The sequence below is a fragment of the Babylonia areolata genome, chromosome 1 (assembly GCF_041734735.1).
Source record: "Babylonia areolata isolate BAREFJ2019XMU chromosome 1, ASM4173473v1, whole genome shotgun sequence".
Taxonomy (NCBI): domain Eukaryota; kingdom Metazoa; phylum Mollusca; class Gastropoda; order Neogastropoda; family Buccinidae; genus Babylonia; species Babylonia areolata.
In genome coordinates, this window is record NC_134876.1 from 77,266,835 (window position 1) to 77,289,334 (window position 22,500).

A 22,500-nucleotide genomic window follows, 5' to 3' on the forward strand; every position below is an offset into this window, starting at 1 on the left:
TCACAGTTCAATGTTCCAATAAGGAGTGGTATCACATGGGTTTTTCTAACAGCTTGCACCCTCCCCTACACACACACACTGGTGCAACATTCAAGTGACTGAAGCACTTAAGTTTCAATCTGAGGGTTCCAGGTCTGAATCCCGGTGCCCGTGCCTTGTGAGTATAGGGTGGAGATTTTTCCGATCCTCCAGTTAACATATGTGTAGACCTGCTAGTGCCTGAACCCCCCCTTCATGTTTATACACATGCAGAAGATCAAGTACACACATTAAAGATCCTGTAATCCACGTCAGCGTTTGGCGCGTTATGGAAACAAGAACATACCCAACATGCAACCCCTTGCACACCTGCAAAACAAGAGTATGACTGGAGTTAAAACGTGTCATACATGTAAAACCCCACTCTTACATATGAGTGAATGTGTAAGTCCTACCCAACAAACCAAAAAAAACTCCCAAAAATCCCTCTCTCTTGTCAACACAGACTTACATGTGTAACTGCATCCCGTGTTCTCCTTCCTGACATTGTTCTGCAGACAGACATGACAACCACTGACAGCACATCACTGACAGGCAGACTGTCTTATCTCCAACACAAAAACACTTTTCTTTGTCTGACACATGCTTGAAACCCTACATTACAGATACCAGTCCCATGGTTTCTGAACTTTTGCACACTATGGCCCTTGATTCTGGAAATCTCTACCACAAAATATCAGACACTGCTCCACTATTAAATCTTTTATTAAATCTTCACTATTCAATCTTTCTTTGTATCATATCCCTGTGTATTATTCATGCTAGATGTGTTGTTAAATGCACTCGCTGCAGGGTAAGCTCTACATAAATGCACATTATTGTTACTGTTATTATTATCATCATCATTCCTGAAATGGAACCTCTGTGTTTATCAAATTAATGTAAATTTCATTCTGTTTCATATTCTGTCAACTGCCAATAAATAATCACTGTGTTGAGTGAGTGGTGTGATAAGTATTGTGTGACAATGCTAGATAATTATCAAAAACTCAGGGGAGCAAGTTTGCAAGAAATCTGAAATGCTGTACTCTGTAAAGATTTTTTTTCTATTAACTAACATGCTTGCCTCTATAGACTCTATTATTGCAAAAAATGACTCAACAGAACACGGTGCAAATATTTTCTTCTTCTTGTTTTTTCAGCATCACTCATAAAACCAGTGTTAACACCACTTCCTAAGCCGAGAAAGAAGGCAGTAGTGAGACACAGCACAGCATGGAGTGATGGCCTAGAGGTAACACGTCCGCCTAGGAAGCGACAGAATCTGAGCGCACTGGTTCCAATTATGGTACAGTCGCCAATACTTTCTCCCCCTCCACTAGACTTTGAGTGGTGGTCTGGATGTTAGTCATTTGGATGAGATGATAAACCAAGGTCCCATGTGCAGCATGCACTTAGAGCATGTAAAAGAACCCACAGCAACAAAAAAAGTTGTCCCTGGCAAATTTCTGTAGGAAAATCCACTTCAATAGGTAAAACAAATAAAACTCCATGCAGGAAAAAATAACAAAAAATGGGTGGCGCTGTCTGTGTAGCGGCACACTCCCTGGGGACAGCAGCCCAAATTTCACACAGAGAAATCTGTTGTGACAAAAAAGAGAAATACAAATACAATCACCACTCACGTGAACTCTGCTGGGGGCAGAATAATGGCCAGCTGGCCCACAGTGAACAACTGAACATCCACGATCTGCGGCTGCCACAGGTAAGGCTTGGTGATCTGGGGGGAAAGGATGGATCAGTGGATGAGCTTTACTGAATGTCTTTTCACACTTGGCAGCGATTTCATACACTGACTGAAAGAAAGACACTGACTACAGAGTGCTATCATCTCCAGCAAATTTCATGGTTTGCTAAAGAAAATGAATCGGCACTGAATCAGACTAGCCTAAGTACATGGAAGACAGAACCAGCAACATTACAATAACAAAAACGGTCATACACATACAATCCCACTCTTGTATATCAGAGTGAATGTGGGAGTTGCAGCCCATGAACGAACAACAGTACCGAGATGGCATATCAGATGCAGCAGAATAAAGAAATGAAAACCAAATAAAGTCCTCCTTGAATCTGACTGGTTTGTTTTGCTGATACATTGGTTCTCTCTGCTAGGACCGATATATAGTCTTCATATACTTTTAAGGTTGGAAAGAAATGAACTAGTCCCCTTTCCTCACAGATATAATTATCTTCTGACTTTCACTCTTTGGTTTGAACTGGCTGAAAAAAACACACACAAAAAAACCCCCAAAAACTTTGAAACATAGTTTGGAACAGAACAGACTCAGGAGATACATTATTTCTTTCCTTACATTTGGCAGGGTCAGGGAACATAATTTTCTTCATTTCTGATTCTGAAGGTTGTTACACATAGCTTTTACTATTCTGTGACCATAGGTACATATTTCAATTTGAGTTTTGCTTCTAAACTTTTTTTTGGGGGGGAGAGGGGCGTGGGGGTAAAATAATCATTAACTATGCTCCTTGTCGTTTTTTTTACAGACACGTCTGTCTAGCTAGATCGGCTAGCTAGTTGTGAAGAAAACAGCCACCTCTCCAGTGTCCAGAAGAATGGGTTTGGGTTTGTGGCAGCTGATCTGCTCTGGTGTTGGGCTTTTGATGAGGTCTCTCACAAAGTTCCAGAATGGGTTGCTGGAGTTGGAACCTGTCAGTCAGTTGTGCAATTTCATCAAACTCTTACATTCACATGACAGACAGACGGAGGATGAGAGAGAAGGAGGGGGAAATCGAGACAGAGGGAGACACATAGAGAGAAGGTAAGAGAGCAAGAGAGAGAGGGACAGAGAAAGGGGGAGACACAGAAGGAGAGGGAGACAGAGAGAGAGGAGTGTGTGTGTGTGTGTGTGTGAGACAGAAAGAGAGAGAGATGCTTTGTTGCTTTGACATTTTACTGTCATTACCTGTAAGGGTCTATTGACAAGGGGGTGACAATGGTTAATTCTTGAATCCCCTTAAGTGCAAAACAACATTCTGCTTATTAGCGTTTCATCAACAAACAAACAAAAAAATCTCTAAATATCACTCTCTCACAATACAGTAAACAAGCCGAACAAAAATAATAAAAACCGAATCATACAATCAAACTCGACCATCCATTCTGACACTGATAAGAGTTCAGTATATCAATTATCTATCTTACCAAATCAACATATGAAAAACTTTACACATGATATCCTCATTTACTCTGGTATGTTCTGGTCATTGTGATTATGCCTTATTCTTTGTGCTTCTGAAATAAAAGGAGAGAGAGAGAGAGAATGAGAGAGAGAGAGAGAGAGAGAATGAATGTCAGACAGAGAGATGTACAGAGATGGTGAGAGAACAAAAAGAAACCAATGCAACTACGACAACCACCAAAACAACAACAACAATAATATTTGGCAATCTAAAAACAAAGAAACAAAACAAAACAACAATTGAAAAACACATGCAAACATAAGACACAAAATAAAATGGAAACAATAATACGAATGGAAAGATAAGACAAACAGAAAAGGAAGAAAAAAATAGTTTACAAAATTAACAAATAATTAAATGAGCACGATATATATGTTCGATGAAATAGAGACAGACAAACAGTGCACTAATGCTGCCACATAACATCCATAGAAATGAACCAGTGTGATATGGGTCACATTCACTCTGTCATTGTCTTAGTTGTTTGTTGGGCATGACTGACAGACTTATATGGACAAAGAAAGAAATTTCAAAACAGACGGTCCAACAAAAGACAATACCTGAACCCCCCCCCCCCCCCCCCCCCCCTTGATTTTTCCACCTGCAACTTCATTTGATGGTGCAGGCCAACAATCCATCCTGTCTCTCTTTATAAATCTTTTCCTTACTTATACTGTCGCTATCATTATTATCATTAATATTATTTCTCTAATTGTCATCATTAGTAGTAGCAGTAGTAGTAGAAGTAGTATAATTATCATATACATACATACATACATACATACATATATATATATATATATTATATATATATATATATATATATATATATATATATATATATATATATATATATATATATATTATATATATATATATATATGTATGTATCAAATATAATGGAGTATGGATGCCTACATGGTGGGGTAAAAATGGTCATAGACGTAACAGCCCACCTGTGGACAGATGAGTGAACGTGGGAGTTACAGCTCACGGATGAAGAAGAAGAAGAATCACTATCATTGTCATTATAATCATCATCCGTATTACTACTATTATCAACATCACTGTCAATATTTCATCCGTATTACTACTATTATCAATATCGTTGTCAATATTGCTATTGTTAATGTTATTGTTGATGATCATGATGGTTGTCATCGTCATCATCATTATTATCATTATTACCTTGTTTGAAATCGAAAGCTCCTGGTCCATCTGTGGTTCCAGCAGCAAAACTATAGCCCATGGCTGGTTTACATGTCTTCACCTGTGGGAACAAATTATTCGTGTATCTCATTTTAACCCTTTCAGTGCCATGCATTATTCTGGCTTGTGCTTCTCATTTGCCAGATGGTTTCTGGCTGCGAAGGGTAATGATTAACAAAATCACGCAAACTAATGGAAAAAAAGGTATACATAACCAATACTTTTCTGAAAGGAAAATGAACAATCAATTTCTGAAGGTATGAATTGGTCTGACACACTGGTAAATCGATTAGCAATTAGTAAACCATTAATATGAGATAAACAAATTTTAGATAATTTCTGATTATTGTTATAGACCGTCAGTAAAGCAGGTGAGATAACCCAGGAAAAGAATAAATTATAAAAAAAAAGTCTCCATAACTTATATTAATGAAGTCATGAATTATAATCCAAACTTCTGGTTTTCTTCAAAAACTCTCTCATATGCTCTTTTTCATGCACATGCATACACACACATACACACCATCCTATCACACACACACACACACACACATATATATCTTTCAGCTACCACACCTAGCGTCTACCTGTGCCACACCCACTCACTTCATGGTCACTTACAAACGATATCAAAGAGGTTAACAGTGACCCATTTTGCACGCAGTGCAGTGTAGTAAGTAGCGTTCATGCCTCGCCTGCCTGTGATACCTGATCCCCTTCTTTTCCATGCGTGCAAGATTTGCAGAAACCATGCCAGCCCAGTGTTTGACGTGCTGCATAAAAACTGGTCAACTCCCTTCATCACTCTCCATCCTCCCTGCCCTAAATAAGTGGACGTCTTGTCTTTGAGTTCAACTCTGGGTCAGCCACAGAGCTATACTTGACCTCCTGCACTGCTTTCTCTCCTCTGCATGCATTATCTAACTCTATAACTACCCCCTCCCCACTCCCCTATGTGGAAATCGTCACTACACACACACACACACACATGAACACATATAAATACACATTCAAACATACATATAAACATACCCGCCCCCCTCCCCACATATTCATACACACACCTTTGTAGTGGTGTTGAGCTGAACCTCCACGTTGGTCATGTCCACATAGCTGTGTCGGAATCCCACCGGCCCACTGAGCTTCATGTTGGGGTAGGTGGAAGAAAACAGCTCCTGCAATGGCACACTGTTAGGTTAACTCACTCCTGATGAAGGACCCTGATCGAGGCCCTACTGTTTACAACCATTTCAGATGAAGGAGCCAGATCGGGGCTTTAGATAGCGTGGAGTTTTTGGAGTGGCACCTAATTTACATAATGACGTTAAAAGCCATGAATGACCTTTCCACTCTCCATTGCGACCAATAAATGTAGAGTATGTTGCTGTGCTCACGAGCAGGAGAGTTGTTTTTGCGGTGACTGGTTCACGTGAACAGTGCGTGTCAACAATGGCAACTGACCCAGTTTTGTCTCAGTCACAAGGCAGACAACAGAATTAGATGAAGGGGCCCTATCATGGCTGTATACTATAACATTCTGAATTTAATCTGTTTCAAACTCTGTGTACTTTCCTGGATTCGTTTACAAGTCATCAGTGTGTGCAAATTTCAAACAAAAAATATGGATACTTTCATCATCTCACTATGCCCTGTATGATAGCATAAGAAGGGAGAAATTTTTATATTGTGTCCCCAACTAACAGATATTACTGATCAGTTTGGAACTTTTTAGTTCATAAATTGTATCATTTGTTTTTTTGCCGATTTTATTTCTTACCCATACAAATGGGTTGTCTGTTGAAAAAAATCAGTGAAGTTAACTGGCAGTACTATAAGGGTTAAAAAGTTAAAGGTTCCATAGCATTTTACAGCAACTGGGGCAATGAATTCACATCCACTATGTCTAGGGCTTGGCACAAGAAGACAGGGCTCAATTCTCTACTTCTGCTGCTTTCACCTACCCCAACCAAACTCAGGTACTCATTCGGGAGGGTGTGCAGACCCACTTTTAACCGATTTCCATGGAGGTTCCACACTTACTTTCAACGAGAACCTCGTGCGCATGCGCGTCTCCATTTCCTTTTCTTCCAAGTCACCGAAAGGCTAAAATTTTGTCGTGGAAATTGCTGCTATGATGAAAGGATTTTGAACATTTTCAGTGATCATTTTTGCAAGTTTACAAGATATATTTGGTTTTATAATTACACCCGTTATTTGCTTTTGTCTTCCATGTTTACTTTGAGCATGTTTCTTGTCATGTATCTGCCATTACGTATTTGAACTGATCCATTTATAAACTTTGCCAAAAAGTTGTCCAAACAAAGGCAGTGTAGACTAAGAGAAGCCAGTTATGGCGATGAGCTGCCCATGATGTCATATGTCCTGCTTCTCGCTCTGCAAGTGATGAAAAGTCCAACACAAAAGCAGGCTGCACAGCCTCCCTTTTACCACTTGTGTGGAGTGTGGACAATCAGAGTAAACTGCCTTTCCTAAGGACATAGCACTGTGCTGAACTGGGACCTTGAACCCTGATCACTGATGAACACTGGATCAGAAGTTGTTTGTGTGTGTATGTGCATGTGTGTTTTTGTGCCACCCATTTTTTTGTATTTTTCCCTGTGTGCAGTTTTATTTATTTTTCCTATTGAAGAGGATTTTTCTACAGAATTTTGCCAGGAACAACCCTTTTGTTGCTATGGGTTCTTTTACGTGCACTAAGTGCATGCTGCACAAGGGACCTCGGTTTATCATCTCATCCGAATGACTAATGTCCAGACCACCAGTCAGTCTAGTGGAGGGGGAGAAAATAACGGCGGCTGAGCCGCGATTCGAATCAGTGCGCTAAGATTCTCTCGCTTCCTAGGAGGATGCGTTACCTCTAGGCCATCACTCCACTAAGTTTGACGCCTAACCGATTCTGCCATGTGGCCCCCCAGCATTGGTACTACATACTCTGCTGTTCATGACCATATACTCATTCCCGAATTCATCTTTAGTTGCTGTTTTTTCTGATCTTTGCTCACTTTCCACAGAGTGTACCATTGTTGTCTGATTAGAGATCAAAAGTTATAAACAAGTTCAAAGGTCCTTCAGCCTTGTCTGGCCATTGAGGCATTGAATTCATCTGAGTGGCGTGAGGAAATCTGGGGTAAAGTGCCTTTTCCAAGGACAAAACACCATGCCAAAATGAGGCCTCAAACCATGACCACTGGTGGACACTGGATCAGAAATCTAACAACTTACCGTTTATACCATGGTGCCTCCCATTAGAGTGCACTGTGCTACAAAAATGTCCATGGGACTACTCTCTTTTTTGCCATGGGATCTTTTATGTGTGCTAAGTGCATGAATCAACGCACTCAGGGTTTGAGGCCATTAGTCACAGACACATAATGTACCATGTACACAATATATTACAATACAATAAGATATAATACAATACAACACAATACTATTTATTAATCCAGTTGGAAATCATGTGTGCATCCAAAGGCTCATCAAAATACAATACAATATGATACAGAACAGTACAATACAGTGCAGTCAAGTACGGTGCAGTACAGTACGGTGCAGTACAGTACAGTGAAGTACAATACTATAATTATGATACAATGATATAGTACAGTATAGTACAGTAAGATATGGTATGATATGACCTATGACATACAATGCATCTTTAATAATCCTATTGGAAATTATGCATGCAGTCCAAAGGCTCATCACTCACACAGCCATGGGTCCGACAACCTTTGACAGCTTACCAAGGCCTTGGTAAACTGATTTCTGCCAATGATCTTTGTGCTGTCAAACATGTCCTTGCCAGGCCCCGATGCTATGCACAGTTCGTTCTGAAAAGTCAGGACACAAAATGAAACTGATAAATAAAATCGTTAAAAAAATGTTTTTTTAAATAATCTCTTTCCCTGTTAAGTAAAGATAATTATGTTCTAGCTTTCTTTTGTTTCCTGAATAAAGATTAGATCTTCTGCATGTATGTGTCTGTGTGCATATATATATATATATATATATATATATATATATATATATATATATATATGTAAGTCAAATGCCTGATAAATACATTATTAGCTTCTTCAAATTTCGAAGTAGTAATCATAAGCTGGAAATAAAAACAGGGAGATGCAAAGAAATACCACTGGAGTTACGGCTTTGTAAGGTTTGTAACATGTCTGTGATTGGGGATGAGTTCCATTTTATAATGGAATGTCTCAGTTACGATCAGCTGTGAAATAGAAATGTTCCTAAAAAATATTTGTCTCCAAAATTGGTTTTAATTTTTGTAATATGCTCAAAGGAGGCAAAAGTCATTTTAGCTGTAAGTAAGATGATTAGATTTGCAAATGTTGCCTAGCTACACACAAGCACACGCTCCAACACACACACAAGCACACACACCAACATACACACAAGCACACACACACACATGAAAACGCACATGCACACACACGAAAACACACACACACACACCAATACAATTAAGGCAGATCCATACATTATCAAACAGGATAAAACTGAAGGCTTTTATAACTAAGTTCAGCAAAGATGTTAGGTGCATATGTGGAGAACATATATCTAGCAACCATATCATATTCGAATGTCAGAATCAAAACTGTTTTTTACCAGACTTCACCAAAAGTTCTTTTGAATGTGTTATTAACAATTCCAATATGTTATTTGCTGTTGCAGAAGGTTTGCTGCGTAGTCCAATAGGACATTTGTTATAGTTGTTTGATGTTGGCGTTTATAACGTTTCCATTTTCCCTAGCGTTGTCTCTCCCTATTCACCCTCCACACATACACACACTTTTACCCCCACCCCCTCCCACAACCCCTACCCCCTCGGTTTTTTTTTGGTTCTTTTTCCGTCTAATATCACTTCAAGTGGAAAGACGTTAAACTGAAGACGAACGAACACCAATATACACACAAGCACACACGCACTCACATATGGACACACACGCACCCACATGAAAACACACACACACACACTACGCACCAATATACACACATGCACACACACAAAAACACACACACACACACTCACACATGCAGAACAAACCTTGCCATGACAGGTACTGGTGAGAATGTCACAGGGCAGACCACTGTCAATGCAGTGAGGGCCTTTGGTGTTGGGAGAAACGTCACCCAGATTACTTTGGGCAAAAGCAGCCACGTATCGTCCCTGCAATATCAACACAGCAACGCTATTCTTCAGAATGAATGCAGCAACAGAATAACTTACTAAAATCATTTGCATACAGAAACAGAGATAGACAGACAGACAGACTGAGAAAGATATCATGGATTACAGTACTATCGCATGACATGACATAAATGTACTGAGCAGAATTTGCAATTTGTTTCCCTCGGATGACGGGTGCAATAGCCGAGTGGTTAAAGCGTTGGACTTTCAATCTGAGGGTCCCGGGTTCGAATCACGGTGACGGCGCCTGGTGGGTAAAGGGTGGGGATTTTTACGATCTCCCAGGTCAACATATGTGCAGACCTGCTAGTGCCTGAACCCCCTTCGTGTGTAAATGCATGCAGAAGATCAAATACGCACGTTAAAGATCCTGTAATCCATGTCAGTGTTCGGTGGGTTATGGAAACAAGAACATACCCAGCATGCACACCCCCGAAAGCGGAGTATGGCTGCCTACATGGCGGGGTAAAAACGGTTATGCACGCAAAAGCCCACTCGTGTACATGCGAGTGAATGTGGGACTTGCAGCCCACTAACGCAGAAGAAGAAGTTTCCCTCGGATATTCATATCTTTCCTGAAGACAGTGAGACTTATATGGACATTAAAACTAGAAAAGATGTTGATCCAGAGACAACTGCCAGAGTAAGTGAGACTGAATTTAAAAAAAAATCAATTCTAAGCAGTGGTACCATGATCTTGATGATGCTATGTATTGCACTTATAATCAATTGCTGTTTCAGAGATGGAGGAGCCAAACCAGACATTATCTTGAACATAAAAAATGCCTCATTATGAATGAGTTTCCATTTCAATGGTAGAATACCTATGTCTTTGTAATCAGTGACAATTAATGATGAAAATTTCAGATGTATCAGCTTTATGGCTCTCCTATGCAGACTCATAAGTTGTTTTAGAACATTTTCACTGGCAGAATCCCATTTTTTGTTGAGGCATAATTTAAATGTGGTTCAATGTAAGCATGGAAAAAAACTGGCAATGCTTTTTTAAGAAATGCTTTAGTCTGGACAGTTGATGGATCTTTTCATTGCGAATCTTTTCATTCCGGACAGTTGATGATGAATCTTTTAGGATAAAATCAAGTCATCATTACATGCTGAGGCCATGACCGGTTATTATCAACATCAAGACCAAGACTGACTTTCTCAATCATTAGGCCATTGATGTACAATGGCGAATGGGTGGGTGGAAGGTTTTAGAGAGAGAGAGGCAGAAAAACAGAAACAGAGAGAGGGAGAGAGAGAGAAAGACAGAGAGGGGGTGGGGGGAAGGGGAAGAGCATACAGACAGGCAAGCAGACAAAGAATTACTCACAAACTCATTTCGTGTGTGACTGAGAGACACACACAGACAGACAGAGAGAAAGAGACAGACAGAGACCTGGCTACAGATAGACACTGACAGATAAGGGAAAGAGGGGGTGGGGGGGGGGGGTGTGAGGCAGACAAACTGACAGACAGGAGTGACTGATGTGGTATGGTCAAGCTGCTGCCCCTGACCAGATGGGAGGAGGGAGATGGGGGAAGGGGAGGGAGGGAGGGAGGAGAGAGGCTGACAGCTGTAACTGGTCTCCCAATGTCTCTCTTGCCAACAGGAGTGATGAGGTGTAACCTGAACCCCCCCCCCCCACCTCAACCCTACCTCCCCCCCCCCCTCAACCCAACCCTAACCCCACTGCCCCTTCAAACCTCCCTATTCCTCCACCCCACCCCCAACCCCCTCTAGCTTTCACTTTCCCCAGTGACACAGTTGTGTCTTTGCCCCCCCCCCCCCCTGCCCTCCATCCCACCCCTCCACTACATCTTATTATGTCAGATGTGACAAGTGCAGCTGGGGATGGTGAGGGTGGAAGAGAAGGCCACAGTGTCTGAAACTGGGGTGTGGCAGTGCTGAGAGCTGGGGGAGAGTCCATGGGGGATAGACTGAGGGAGGTAAAAAAACAACAACAACAAAAACCGAGGGATGGGACAAAGACTAAATAAAAACAAAAAGTGACCAGAGAATGGGTTTGTGAGCTGAAGAAAAAACCATGACTGCAAGAGCATTGGATCTTAGTGAACAAGAAAGTAGCGGTGTAGGGGAGGGGAGGGCAGGGAAGGGTCTCACTGGAATGGACAAGTCTCCTCGGGCAATCATGTAGCGTTCAAACAGCTGAGAGGCGTAACCTTTGTTGTCGCTGCTGATGAGCCCGTTTGTATTGTTCATGCTGGTGCAGTGCACTGCAAACCAGCTGGATGGCAGCACGCACACAAACACACACGAACATACACACACACATGAATATTTCAAAGTACACATCTTACACTCACTTTAGATGGTTTTACCTTTTGTTGTTGTGTCTATAAACCTTTAATGATTTTCATGGCAATTAGATATGATTCTGATTCTGATTCTCTCTTACATGCGTATGCGTGCGTGCACACACCCAAACAAAAACACACATACACACAAAGATGACATTCAGAACTATCACAATTACTTTCTGGCCCTGCTAAACATAAACAAGAAGAGAAACAACATGTCCTGCAGAGTCCAAGTTCAGAAATTCTCTCCCTCTATCAACTCTGTCTCCAAAGACATTTTCACCCCTTGGTTTGAACCTTTGACTACTGAACCCCGTTGAAATGATATCAGAGTGGCAAGAATCTGAAAGGCATTCATTATTCTTTGTGTTGGTTTACGGATTGATATAGATACTTATATAGCACCTATCCTCGGTTGGAGACCAAGCTCTAAGTGCTTTACAAACACTGCAGAGTCATTTGATCCCATCATCTGCACCATTTCAGTGGCATTACTCCCACGCCGCTCATTCCAAGTCCCCTATTCACAACCACACCCGGGTTCATCTGGCTTACAGTACCAGCATCAGCCATCCACAGGGAACTATTGATGGTGGGTTGCCAAGAGGTCAAACACAAGAGGAGATCCTGCACTGCTGCTGAGTTCAGTAGTGCCTGTTCTGATCTAATGTACTCAGACAACTGCCTACTAAGCCCCTACTAACGACAATATCAGCTTTGTAGTGGAGCCAGAGGGAGTGAACGTCCACCCTCCCCAGAGTGGAGACTGCTTTTGTGTTGATATCAGTGGTGTGATTGATTTCACTGAACAAAAAGTAATGCAATTCCAACAGGAAGAAGTCAAGAGAATGGCAACTGATATCCTGACCTGTCAGCTTAATTTGATCTCAGTGAGGTGAGCGACCTTCACTGACAAGCGTACTCATCAGCAGCAGTCAAGAGGTTAATTAAGCTAACTGTAATGAGTCTGTCATGAGGTGGGAGTGGAAGGTGAATGAAAATGTCTGGAACAGACACTGAGGGAGACTGGCTCATTCTTTTTTCCAAGGATGATTTTGTGTTGTAATTATAGCATACACCACAATGTGTTTTGTATCATGCAACCAACAGAATGAAGAAAAACTTTTTTTTTTTTTTTTTTTTCCATTCGTTTGTTCATTAAAAGAGCCACTTTTGCTTATTCAGCATTAGCGTGTGTAGGGGGAGGGGGGGGGTGTCTGCGTTTATGTCTTTGTGTGTGTGTGTGTGTGTGTGTGTGTGTGTGTGTGTGTGAAATCTTCAGTTGCGTGTGTGCGTGCGTGTGTGTACTTGCATGCGTGTGTGTGCATGCATGATTACATGATCACAAACGCAAACTTTGGAATATCAAAACAGATGTAACATTTTTGATGAGGTAGGCATTACTACAAATTTTTGTCCAACTATATCAGTAATGGCAAATTTCAAGCAAATCATTTATAAAAGATTCTAAGTAAACAAAGCCAGCTCCTCACTTGATCATTCCGAGAGGGCGTCCTTGGCCATCTTCTATACGAAGCACAGTCATGTTCTTGTCCACATCATACTTGTACCTGAAAACACATAGTTTGATCCAACTCTTTCACCACCACTTTCGACGTGCTGTGTGGTATTAGACAAGGATGCCCATTTTCACCCTTGGCATTCGTGTTAGCATTTGAATTATTAGCTATTAAAATAAGAAACAGTCCTATAGTGGGAATTGTAACCCCCCGATCCGAGAGAAATGAGGATGTGCATTTAAAAGTAAAACAACTGGCAGATGACACAACCTTGTTTCTTAGAGATATAGAGGACATGAATAGATCGTTTAAAATTTTTACTTCTTTTGAAAGATTCTCTGGACTGAAATTGAATGAACATAAAACAAAGGCACTAAGACTAGGTAGACAGAAAAGAGAGGTAAATCTTCCATTCTCAACAGTAGATAGAATAAAGATATTAGGAATCCATTTCAAAAGTAACCGAATGGCCAAAGACATTGAAGGTAACTGGACAAGCATGATTGATCGAGTGAACACACTCATTAAAGAGTGGAATAAACGTGACTTAAGTATTCAAGGGCATCCTTGGGCATCTTCTATACAAAGCAGTCATGTTCTTGTCCACATCACACTTGTACCTGAAAACACATAGTTTGATTCAACTCTTTCACCACCAAGTTTGTGTGAAAAGCGCATGCCAGTGCCACATATTTTAGATATGATGCTCTCAGTTAGAAGTTTTGGTTCAAGTCAAAACAACCCAATGAACTTAATTCACTTCAAACTCCGTCAGGGGGCAAAGGTTAGTCACTGTTCTACGGCAGGAGGAAAGTGGCTGCTGCTCTCAAGCTTTGTTACAATTCGGAAAAATGGTCTTGGTAACATGACCCTTGATGTCCACTAAAGTCGCCTATGGCGGTGCGCTGTCTAGTCAACTATAGTGGCCTATGGTGGTGAAAGAGTTAATTTTTTTGTTTTTGTTTTTGTTTGTTTGTTTTTTTGTTTGTTTGTTAATTTTTATTTTATTCATTTTATTACTTTTTTTTTGTTAATTTTTTTAATATTTTATTACTTTTTGGGGGGTTAATTTTTATTTTATTTATTTTATTACTTTTTTTTCCCCTCAAGGCCTGACTAAGCGCATTGGGTTACACTGCTGGTCAGGTATCTGCTTGGCAGATGTGGTGTAGCGTATATGGATTTGACCGAACGCAGTGACGCCTCCTTGAGCTACTGATACTGACACTGTTATCTGCCCCCTTGGATATGTTGTCCTTCTGGTCGTGTCTGACATGTCAGATCAGATCCACTGTCCCTCTATTCCCATGATGTTTATACTCGTCAGCTTGTTATGTGAAGTGGCTTGCAATGTTAATCCTCAATATAACTTACAGAGTACTCTATGTATCATCGTACATGTTATGAATGTGTTTTGACATATGCATTATATACAGACAAAACAAGCATTCAAGAGTGTGTGTGTTTGTGTGTGTGTGTGTGTGTGTTTGTGTGTGTGTGTGTGTATGTGTGTCTGCGTATGTGTGTATACATATATGCACATGTATGCATGTGTGCTTGTGCTTAGTTAACATGCACATGTATGTACACAACCCTCTGAAGAAAAGTTCTCATGAATGAATGCTAGTGTTAAAAACTTTCTTGAAAAAAAAAACCCATTGCAATTCTCCAGAAGAACTCTCCCCTTCCCTGTGCACAGACATGCACATGCATGCACAGACACACATATGGATGCACACACACACGCACACACACACAAAGCAACTCATGAGCAAACAATCAATATCATGCCAGTGTTTACAGCAAAATGATTTCACAGTCAGATGTTTCAGATGGTACTCACCGCTCTCTCTCCTCCTTGGGGTTGTTCAGGTAGGCCGATGGACTCCTGTTGATGTTGGAGTCAAGGAGCTCCCCCACACTCAGGTACACATTAGCCGGACGCACAGACTCATGAGCCTGCTTGATACTCTGCCATCACCAGCAAAACCAGACTTGATACGTTGATCATGTAGATAGGTCGCTTGGCAATTCAGACACATTTGGAAAGGGTTGTTTTTTTATGAAAAAAAAAAAATTTAATCATCACCATTATTCTGCAAATAGGTGAATACTTCATTACCATCAACTTCATTACCAACACAAACTAACAGCTAAATATTGCATTGCATTACATTGCACATTGTAACAACAGATTTGTCAACGAGAAATTTGGGCTGATCTTCACAAGAAGAAAGCATTGCAACAGTGCAGCCCCACCCTTGGGTTTTTTTTTTCTTTTTCTTGTCTGTAAGCGTACCTGTGGATTTTTCTTCGTAATTTTGCCAGGGACAAACCCTTTTATTGCAATGGGTACTTTTACATGCACCATGCATTGCCTGCTCCTCACATTCTCAGCAGCTGACAGCTCCATCTTGGGAGTCTATTCTGCCACTCCAAACCAAGCGGAGTGAGCAAAACGGTACTGTGAAAGGCAATAGTTTGATATAGAACTCAAACCAAAGGGTAAAACAATATTCTAATTAACTCCAAAGGGTGGCCAGGTTCTCAGTGTTTGACTATGATCCAAGTTGGACTTTCAATCTGAGGGTCCCGGGTTCAAATCTCAGTAATGGCACCTGGTGAATAAAGGGTGGAGATTTTTTGGATCTCCCAGGTCACCATATGTGCAGACCTGCTAGTGCCTGAACCAGCTTCGTGTGTATATTCCCGCAGAAGATTAATGCACGTTAAATATCCTATTATCCATGTCAGAATTTGGTGGGTTATGGAAACAAGAACACCCAGCATGCACCCCCCCGAAAACAGAGTATGGCTGCCTACATGGTGGGGTAAATAAACAAAAATGTCATACACGTAAAATGCTACATGTCTGTGTGTGAATGTGTGCATGCCTGAAATCTGACTGAGTGACACATGAAACGAATGATGAGTGCCCAGTGGCAGTCATCAGTTGCCTCTACATGACCCTGAGTTCGTAAAGCGCTTAGAGCTTGATCTCCGACCACAGATAAGTGCTATATTAGTATCCATATCAAATCAAATCAAATCAAAGTAAGCCACAGCTTTGGGACTGCATATTTTTTTGTCACAAAAGATTTCTTTGTGTAAACTTTGAGCTGCTCTCCCCAGGGGGTGTGAGTTACCAAAAAGCAGCGCCAACCTGTTAGTTGTTGTTGCTGTTGTTGTTAATGTTGTTTTTCTATCTGCAAGAACTTTGCTGGGACAACAGCCATTTATGTTGTTGTAGGTTCCTTTCTGTGTGCTAAAAGCATGCTGCACACAGCAATTCATCCAAAAGACTGGCACCAAGACTACCACTCAAGATCTATCAAAAAGGAGAGGGGAGTGCAGGAGGGAGGGTGATCAAAAGCCTGGTCCATACAGGACTTGAAGCCATGAAAGGAACTGCACTAGTGGGTCACGGTTAAGTATGTGTAATTAAATACTTTCTTCCTGGTCCGATACATTACCGCCAGGCCACAGCTTTAATTAAGGTAAAAGAGTTCCTGGAACAGAATCAACAAGAGATCTGGTTTAGTTCCATTATTTAACATCTTTACCAAACTAACGGTTAAAGTCAAGACTTTAACAGTGCGTTGGGTTTATGCCAAGATCAGGCACCTGCTCCTATTTTTCTTTTTCAAGAAGTTAGATATGGTGTAGCATATATGGATTAGTCTGCTCATTTTGACAACCCCTTGAAAATGAAACTGGTGTTAACAACAAAGTTTAGACTGTTAAGATGCTCATCTGCCAATAAAGAGAGTCCGTGATGGCCTGGGCTGGACTCCCGCTCTCCCCTTTCTCCCAATTTTGACTGGAAAATCAAACTGAGCGTCTAGTCATTCAGATGAGATAACAAACTGAGATCGTGCGTGCAGCACTTGGCGCACTTAAAAAGAACCCATGGCAATGAGAGTGTTGTCCTCTGGAAACCCACTCAGATAGGTACACAAATATATGTGCATGCACTCCAGGCCTGACTACGCACTTCGGGTTATGCTGCCGTTCAGGCATCTGCCCAGCAGATGTGGTGTAGCGTATATGGATTTGTCTGAACGCAGTGACGCCTCCTTGAGAAACTGAAACTGAAACTCAGACACTCACCTCAACAATGCCTACCACCAAGGCATCGGCACTGGCTTTCACAAATCCCCAGGAGGTGATGTCATACAGCAGATACTGATGAAAGCCCCCAGGCCCGGAGTGGGTGTGAATTCCACTGATTCCAACATTGCGCTCTGTGTACAGGCCTGGATACAGTGCCTTCAGCTGTTTCACCACCTGTTTCCATTGTGCAGCAAAAAAAAAAGAAGAAAAAAGCTGATCAAGAGACTGGTAACATCATAATTGAAACGAGATATGACATAACTGTTTTGAAAATATAGCCCACAAACACATTCACGCACATGCACACACACAAACACATAACACACACACACACACACACACACACACACACACACACACACACACACAGAGCCTCATATACACAACTGTATATATATTAAAGTTCATACACTGGAATCATTGGTTTGCACACCCAGTTAAACCTATATATTCATGTGTGAGAGATCAAGAAATAAATCACACATTATTTTTTAAAACAATTTTTGAAGATATTTGTATTCAACTGTAGCAGCAGATTTGTTAAATGAATACTACTACTATTACTACTACTACTACTACACACACACATGGGAATGATCTCATACCTTTATTTAAGCTTTGCTAACTGAATGAACTCATGCTTATTGAAGAATGTTTTTGTTTTGTTTTTCAAAGCCAACATTCAACCAAAGCAAAGGGTTTTCAATCAGAAATCTATGCAGTAGTGCTTGGTCTCTCCACCTAAGAATTTACACCTGTTTACATAAGGTGACCCAGTGGCATCAAACTTTTCACAAACCTTGCATGAATGGGAATATATATATATATATATATACCTTGAACTTTCTGTTACTAAGGCCTGAATGATAAGGACATTGTTATCTTCGACTACAACTCGACAGTTGTTTCGCTTGTCAGTTTAACGACTTCTCTTTTACGAAGTCCTTTAAGTAATTTCCTGTAATTGTATTTAGATTTTTAAATTTCACCCACATTTCACCCTCATTTGCCCAGTTTACTTTAACAAAATGTCTTCAATCACCAATATGTGTGACGGGACATTAAACAAAATTCCTCCTCCTCCTACAACCCTAATAGATAGATGCCAACCAGCATTTTACAAGGTTGTTTCAGGCTTCAGACAGCCTGCTTGGTTTTCAAACCCAGATGGTGTTTACCATCTGTCATATGTATCAAGTTTGGTTTTTTTTAATCGATAAAATCAAAGTGGTGCATCTGTTTCCACATTTCCTATTACCTGAGTAAACTGACAAGAGCTGGTAATTAAATACATGTACTAGGAATAATTTTTTTTAAAAACCTGACTGTTCTGTGCTTGTTGCACTGTACAATTGTGTTCTGTACTGCGCAGTACATTATTAATATTACGGTCTGCTGAAATTATGTGCTGTACTGAACTGCACGGAACCATGTTACACACTGAATGAATACTGTACAGTACTATGCTGTATTGTGCTGTACTTACTGTTTTGCACTGTAATGTGTTTGATTGTAATCAGTAAGCTACATTACAATGTAATACATACTGTACTGCACTACACACTATACTGCACTATACTGTACTGCACTATACTGCACTGTACTGCACTGTATTGTACTGTACTGCACTGTATTGTACTGTACTGTACTGTATTGTACTGCACTGTATTGTACTGTACTGCACTGTATTGTACTGTACTGCACTGTATTGTATTGTACTGTACTGTATTGTACTGTACTGTATTGTACTGTACTGCACTGTACTGTATTGTACTGTACTGTACTGTATTGTACTGCACTGCACTGTACTGCACTGCACTGCACTGCACTGTACTGCACTGCACTGTACTGTACTGTACTGTACTGTACTGCACTGCACTGTACTGCACTGCACTGTACTGAACTGTACTGTACTGCACTGTACTGCACTGCACTGTACTGCACTGTACTGCACTGTATTGTACTGTACTACACTGTATTGTACTGCACTGTACTGCACTGTACTGCACTGCACTGTACTGAACTGTACTGCACTGTACTGAACTGCACTGCACTGCACTGTACTGCACTGTATTGTACTGAACTGCACTGTACTGCACTGTACTGTACTGCACTGTATTGTACTGTACTGTACTGTACTGCACTGTATTGTACTGCACTGTACTGTACTGCACTGCACTGTACTGTACTGCACTGTACTGAACTGCACTGCACTGTACTGAACTGCACTGCACTGCACTGTATTGTACTGAACTGCACTGTACTGCACTGAACTGCACTGCACTGCACTGTACTGTACTGTACTGCACTGTACTGTACTGTACTGTACTGCACTGCACTGTACTGCACTGTATTGTACTGTACTGTACCGCACTGTACTGTACAGTGCTGTTACCTGTACTGTACTGTACTGTACTGTGTATGTATCACACACTAAGTTTGACATTCATCAGTGTCATATTAAGCATTAAACTATATCTACAGATAGTGCTAGTGTGGCCACAACAGTTTGTGAACTGTTAAGATAGTTAACAATTCAGCCCTGCACTGCATATCTGTAGCATTTAACATCAGATGGTTCAGGAATGCTTCTGTCTGAGACGTCTGCCTGACAATTTGTGTGTCTGTGTCGGTGTGTGTGCATGCATATGCATGTATGTGCTTGTGTGCATGCATATTCAGTGTACAAGTATGCATGAATATGTGCATGTGTGCCTGCATAAGTGTGCTGTAGACCTTACAGTCTAGAAATAAAATCTCACACAGCAAAATGTCAGTAATTCTTCTTCAGTAACACCGTTATCCAGAAAAAAAAAACAACCAACACTAGCTGACAAACTGACAGTATAAACACACCCCGCACACAGCATTTAGGAGTTTATATAGCTCAGCAATTGACACACTGACTGCATGCGGTCATTAATGAAACACTTCCAAACAGTACAGACCCAGATGACTACCACAAGCAAAAGATTGGGAGGGTGCACTATGTAACTCAATCAAAAAGGAGAAAGAGAGAGTTTAGCTTGGGAGGGGAGGGGGAGAGGATGGGACCAGGGGGATGTGGGATGAGGGGGGCGTTGGGGGGGGGGGGGTGACGGGAGGGGGGGGGGGGGAGGGGGAGCAGGCTGTGAACTGGTGGAGAGACCGGTTTAAAAGGGAATTACAGAACCTTGTGTATACTATGTGTTCGTGTTTACTGTGAGAAAGAAAGAGACAAGAGAGAAGGGAGGGCAGACAGTCAGACATATAGGCTGATAGAGACAGACAATGAGACAGAGACAGAGAGAGACAAAGAGAGACACAGAGACAGACAGAGACAGACACAAACTATCACAGAGACAGACATGCTCACAAAGAGATTTATTTATCTATCGATTTATTGATTTATTCATTCATTTATTTCTTTACTTATTTATCTATTCATTAAGATAACTTGCTATGAGAGAGAGAGAGAGAGAGAGAGAGAGAGAGAGAGAGAGAGAGGGAACTCAGAACACAGAACTCTGGAACCTTTCATGACAATAACTAACCAGCCCTAATCACATGGGTGGTACATGTCACAAAATAAAAACAAAAATGATAATGAAAACAACTATCCATAAACATACAAGTATTGGATTTCAATTCATTGTTAAACAGACTATCAACCATCCATTTTGACTTACAATACTGAGAGACAGACAGACAGAGAGACAGAGAAAGACACTGAGAGACACACACAGACAGGCACAGATACAGAGGGGCAGACAGACAGAAACATAGACTTAGCCAGAGACAAAGAAATGTACTGAGAGAGAGAGATAGCGACAGAGACAGACAGACAGACAGAGACAGAGACAGACAGAGACAGGCAGAGAGACAGAGAGAGTCTGAGACAGAGACACTCAGAGAGGGATGAAGAGGCCATGCACAACCATGCTGGTTGAGCTGCATTTTGATCTGAACACATGCTGCCCACAGAGACTGCATGGATTTGGGCACCCTTCTGTATTTGCCTGCTACTCAGGTTTGAGCCCCAGATCTTCCAGACATGAAGTCTGACACTCACCTAGCATGCCGTGTCTCACCTAGCATGCCATGTCTTTTTAAAAACCTGACTGAAAAATGGGTGTAGGTCAGCTGTTCTTCATGACAGGACCAACATAAGGTGCCTGTTATCACCAATTGTACTTCAGTGTCTCCACAAACCTCCACACACTATGTGTGTGTGTGTGTGTGTGTGTGTGTGTGTGTGTGTGTGTGTGTGTGTGTGTGTGTGTGTGTGTGTGTGTGTGTGTGTGTGTGTCTCTGTGTGTGTGTGTGTGTGTGTATGTGTGAGTGTGTGTGTGTGTATGTGTGTGTGAGTGGTATCTCTGGGAATGATACTGCAGAAGTGGAGGCATAGACAAACTGTGTGGTGTGGACACTTCAAACTATGTGTCTCCTGATTAGTTTATCTAACAGAGTCAACGATCCATTCATTACTTCATCAAACACTTCATATCTTGTACCAATTGCAAAAACGTGGAATTCTTAAGATCTGTCCCTGTCTCCATGAAAGGAGCCGGATTTAATGGAGGTCCAGAGGTGAGGTGAGAAGGTTTCAGTTTCAGTTTCTCAAGGAGGCATCACTGTGATCGGACAAATCCATACATGCTACATCACATCTGCTAGGAAGATACATGACCAGCAGCGAAACCCAACACTCTTGTCAGGCCTTAAGTGCATGCAAATAATCATATATGTGTACCTATCGGAATGAACTTCTTGTACAGAAATTTGCCACAGAGGACAACACTTATGTTCCCATGGGTTCTTTTTCAGTGCATTAAGTGTGTGCTACATATGGGACCTTGGTTTATCATCTCATTTGAATGACTATTATTATCA

General features: G+C 41.2%; 1 protein-coding gene across 1 annotated transcript in view; it reads right to left on the reverse strand.

Annotated features, from left to right (window-relative positions):
* LOC143287693 (neutral ceramidase B-like) overlaps positions 1-22,500 on the reverse strand; it is a 37,080-nt gene that overhangs the window by 10,618 nt on the left and 3,962 nt on the right. Inside the window, exons 3-13 of the mRNA XM_076595899.1 lie at positions 17,626-17,802; positions 15,359-15,486; positions 13,489-13,566; positions 11,799-11,922; positions 9,530-9,652; positions 8,211-8,297; positions 5,514-5,624; positions 4,429-4,510; positions 2,595-2,707; positions 1,665-1,759; positions 491-530 (exon numbers count right to left, since the gene is read on the reverse strand). Of these exons, the coding sequence (XP_076452014.1) occupies positions 491-530; positions 1,665-1,759; positions 2,595-2,707; positions 4,429-4,510; positions 5,514-5,624; positions 8,211-8,297; positions 9,530-9,652; positions 11,799-11,922; positions 13,489-13,566; positions 15,359-15,486; positions 17,626-17,802 (1,158 nt within the window). The remainder of the gene's footprint in view (positions 1-490; positions 531-1,664; positions 1,760-2,594; positions 2,708-4,428; positions 4,511-5,513; positions 5,625-8,210; positions 8,298-9,529; positions 9,653-11,798; positions 11,923-13,488; positions 13,567-15,358; positions 15,487-17,625; positions 17,803-22,500) is intronic.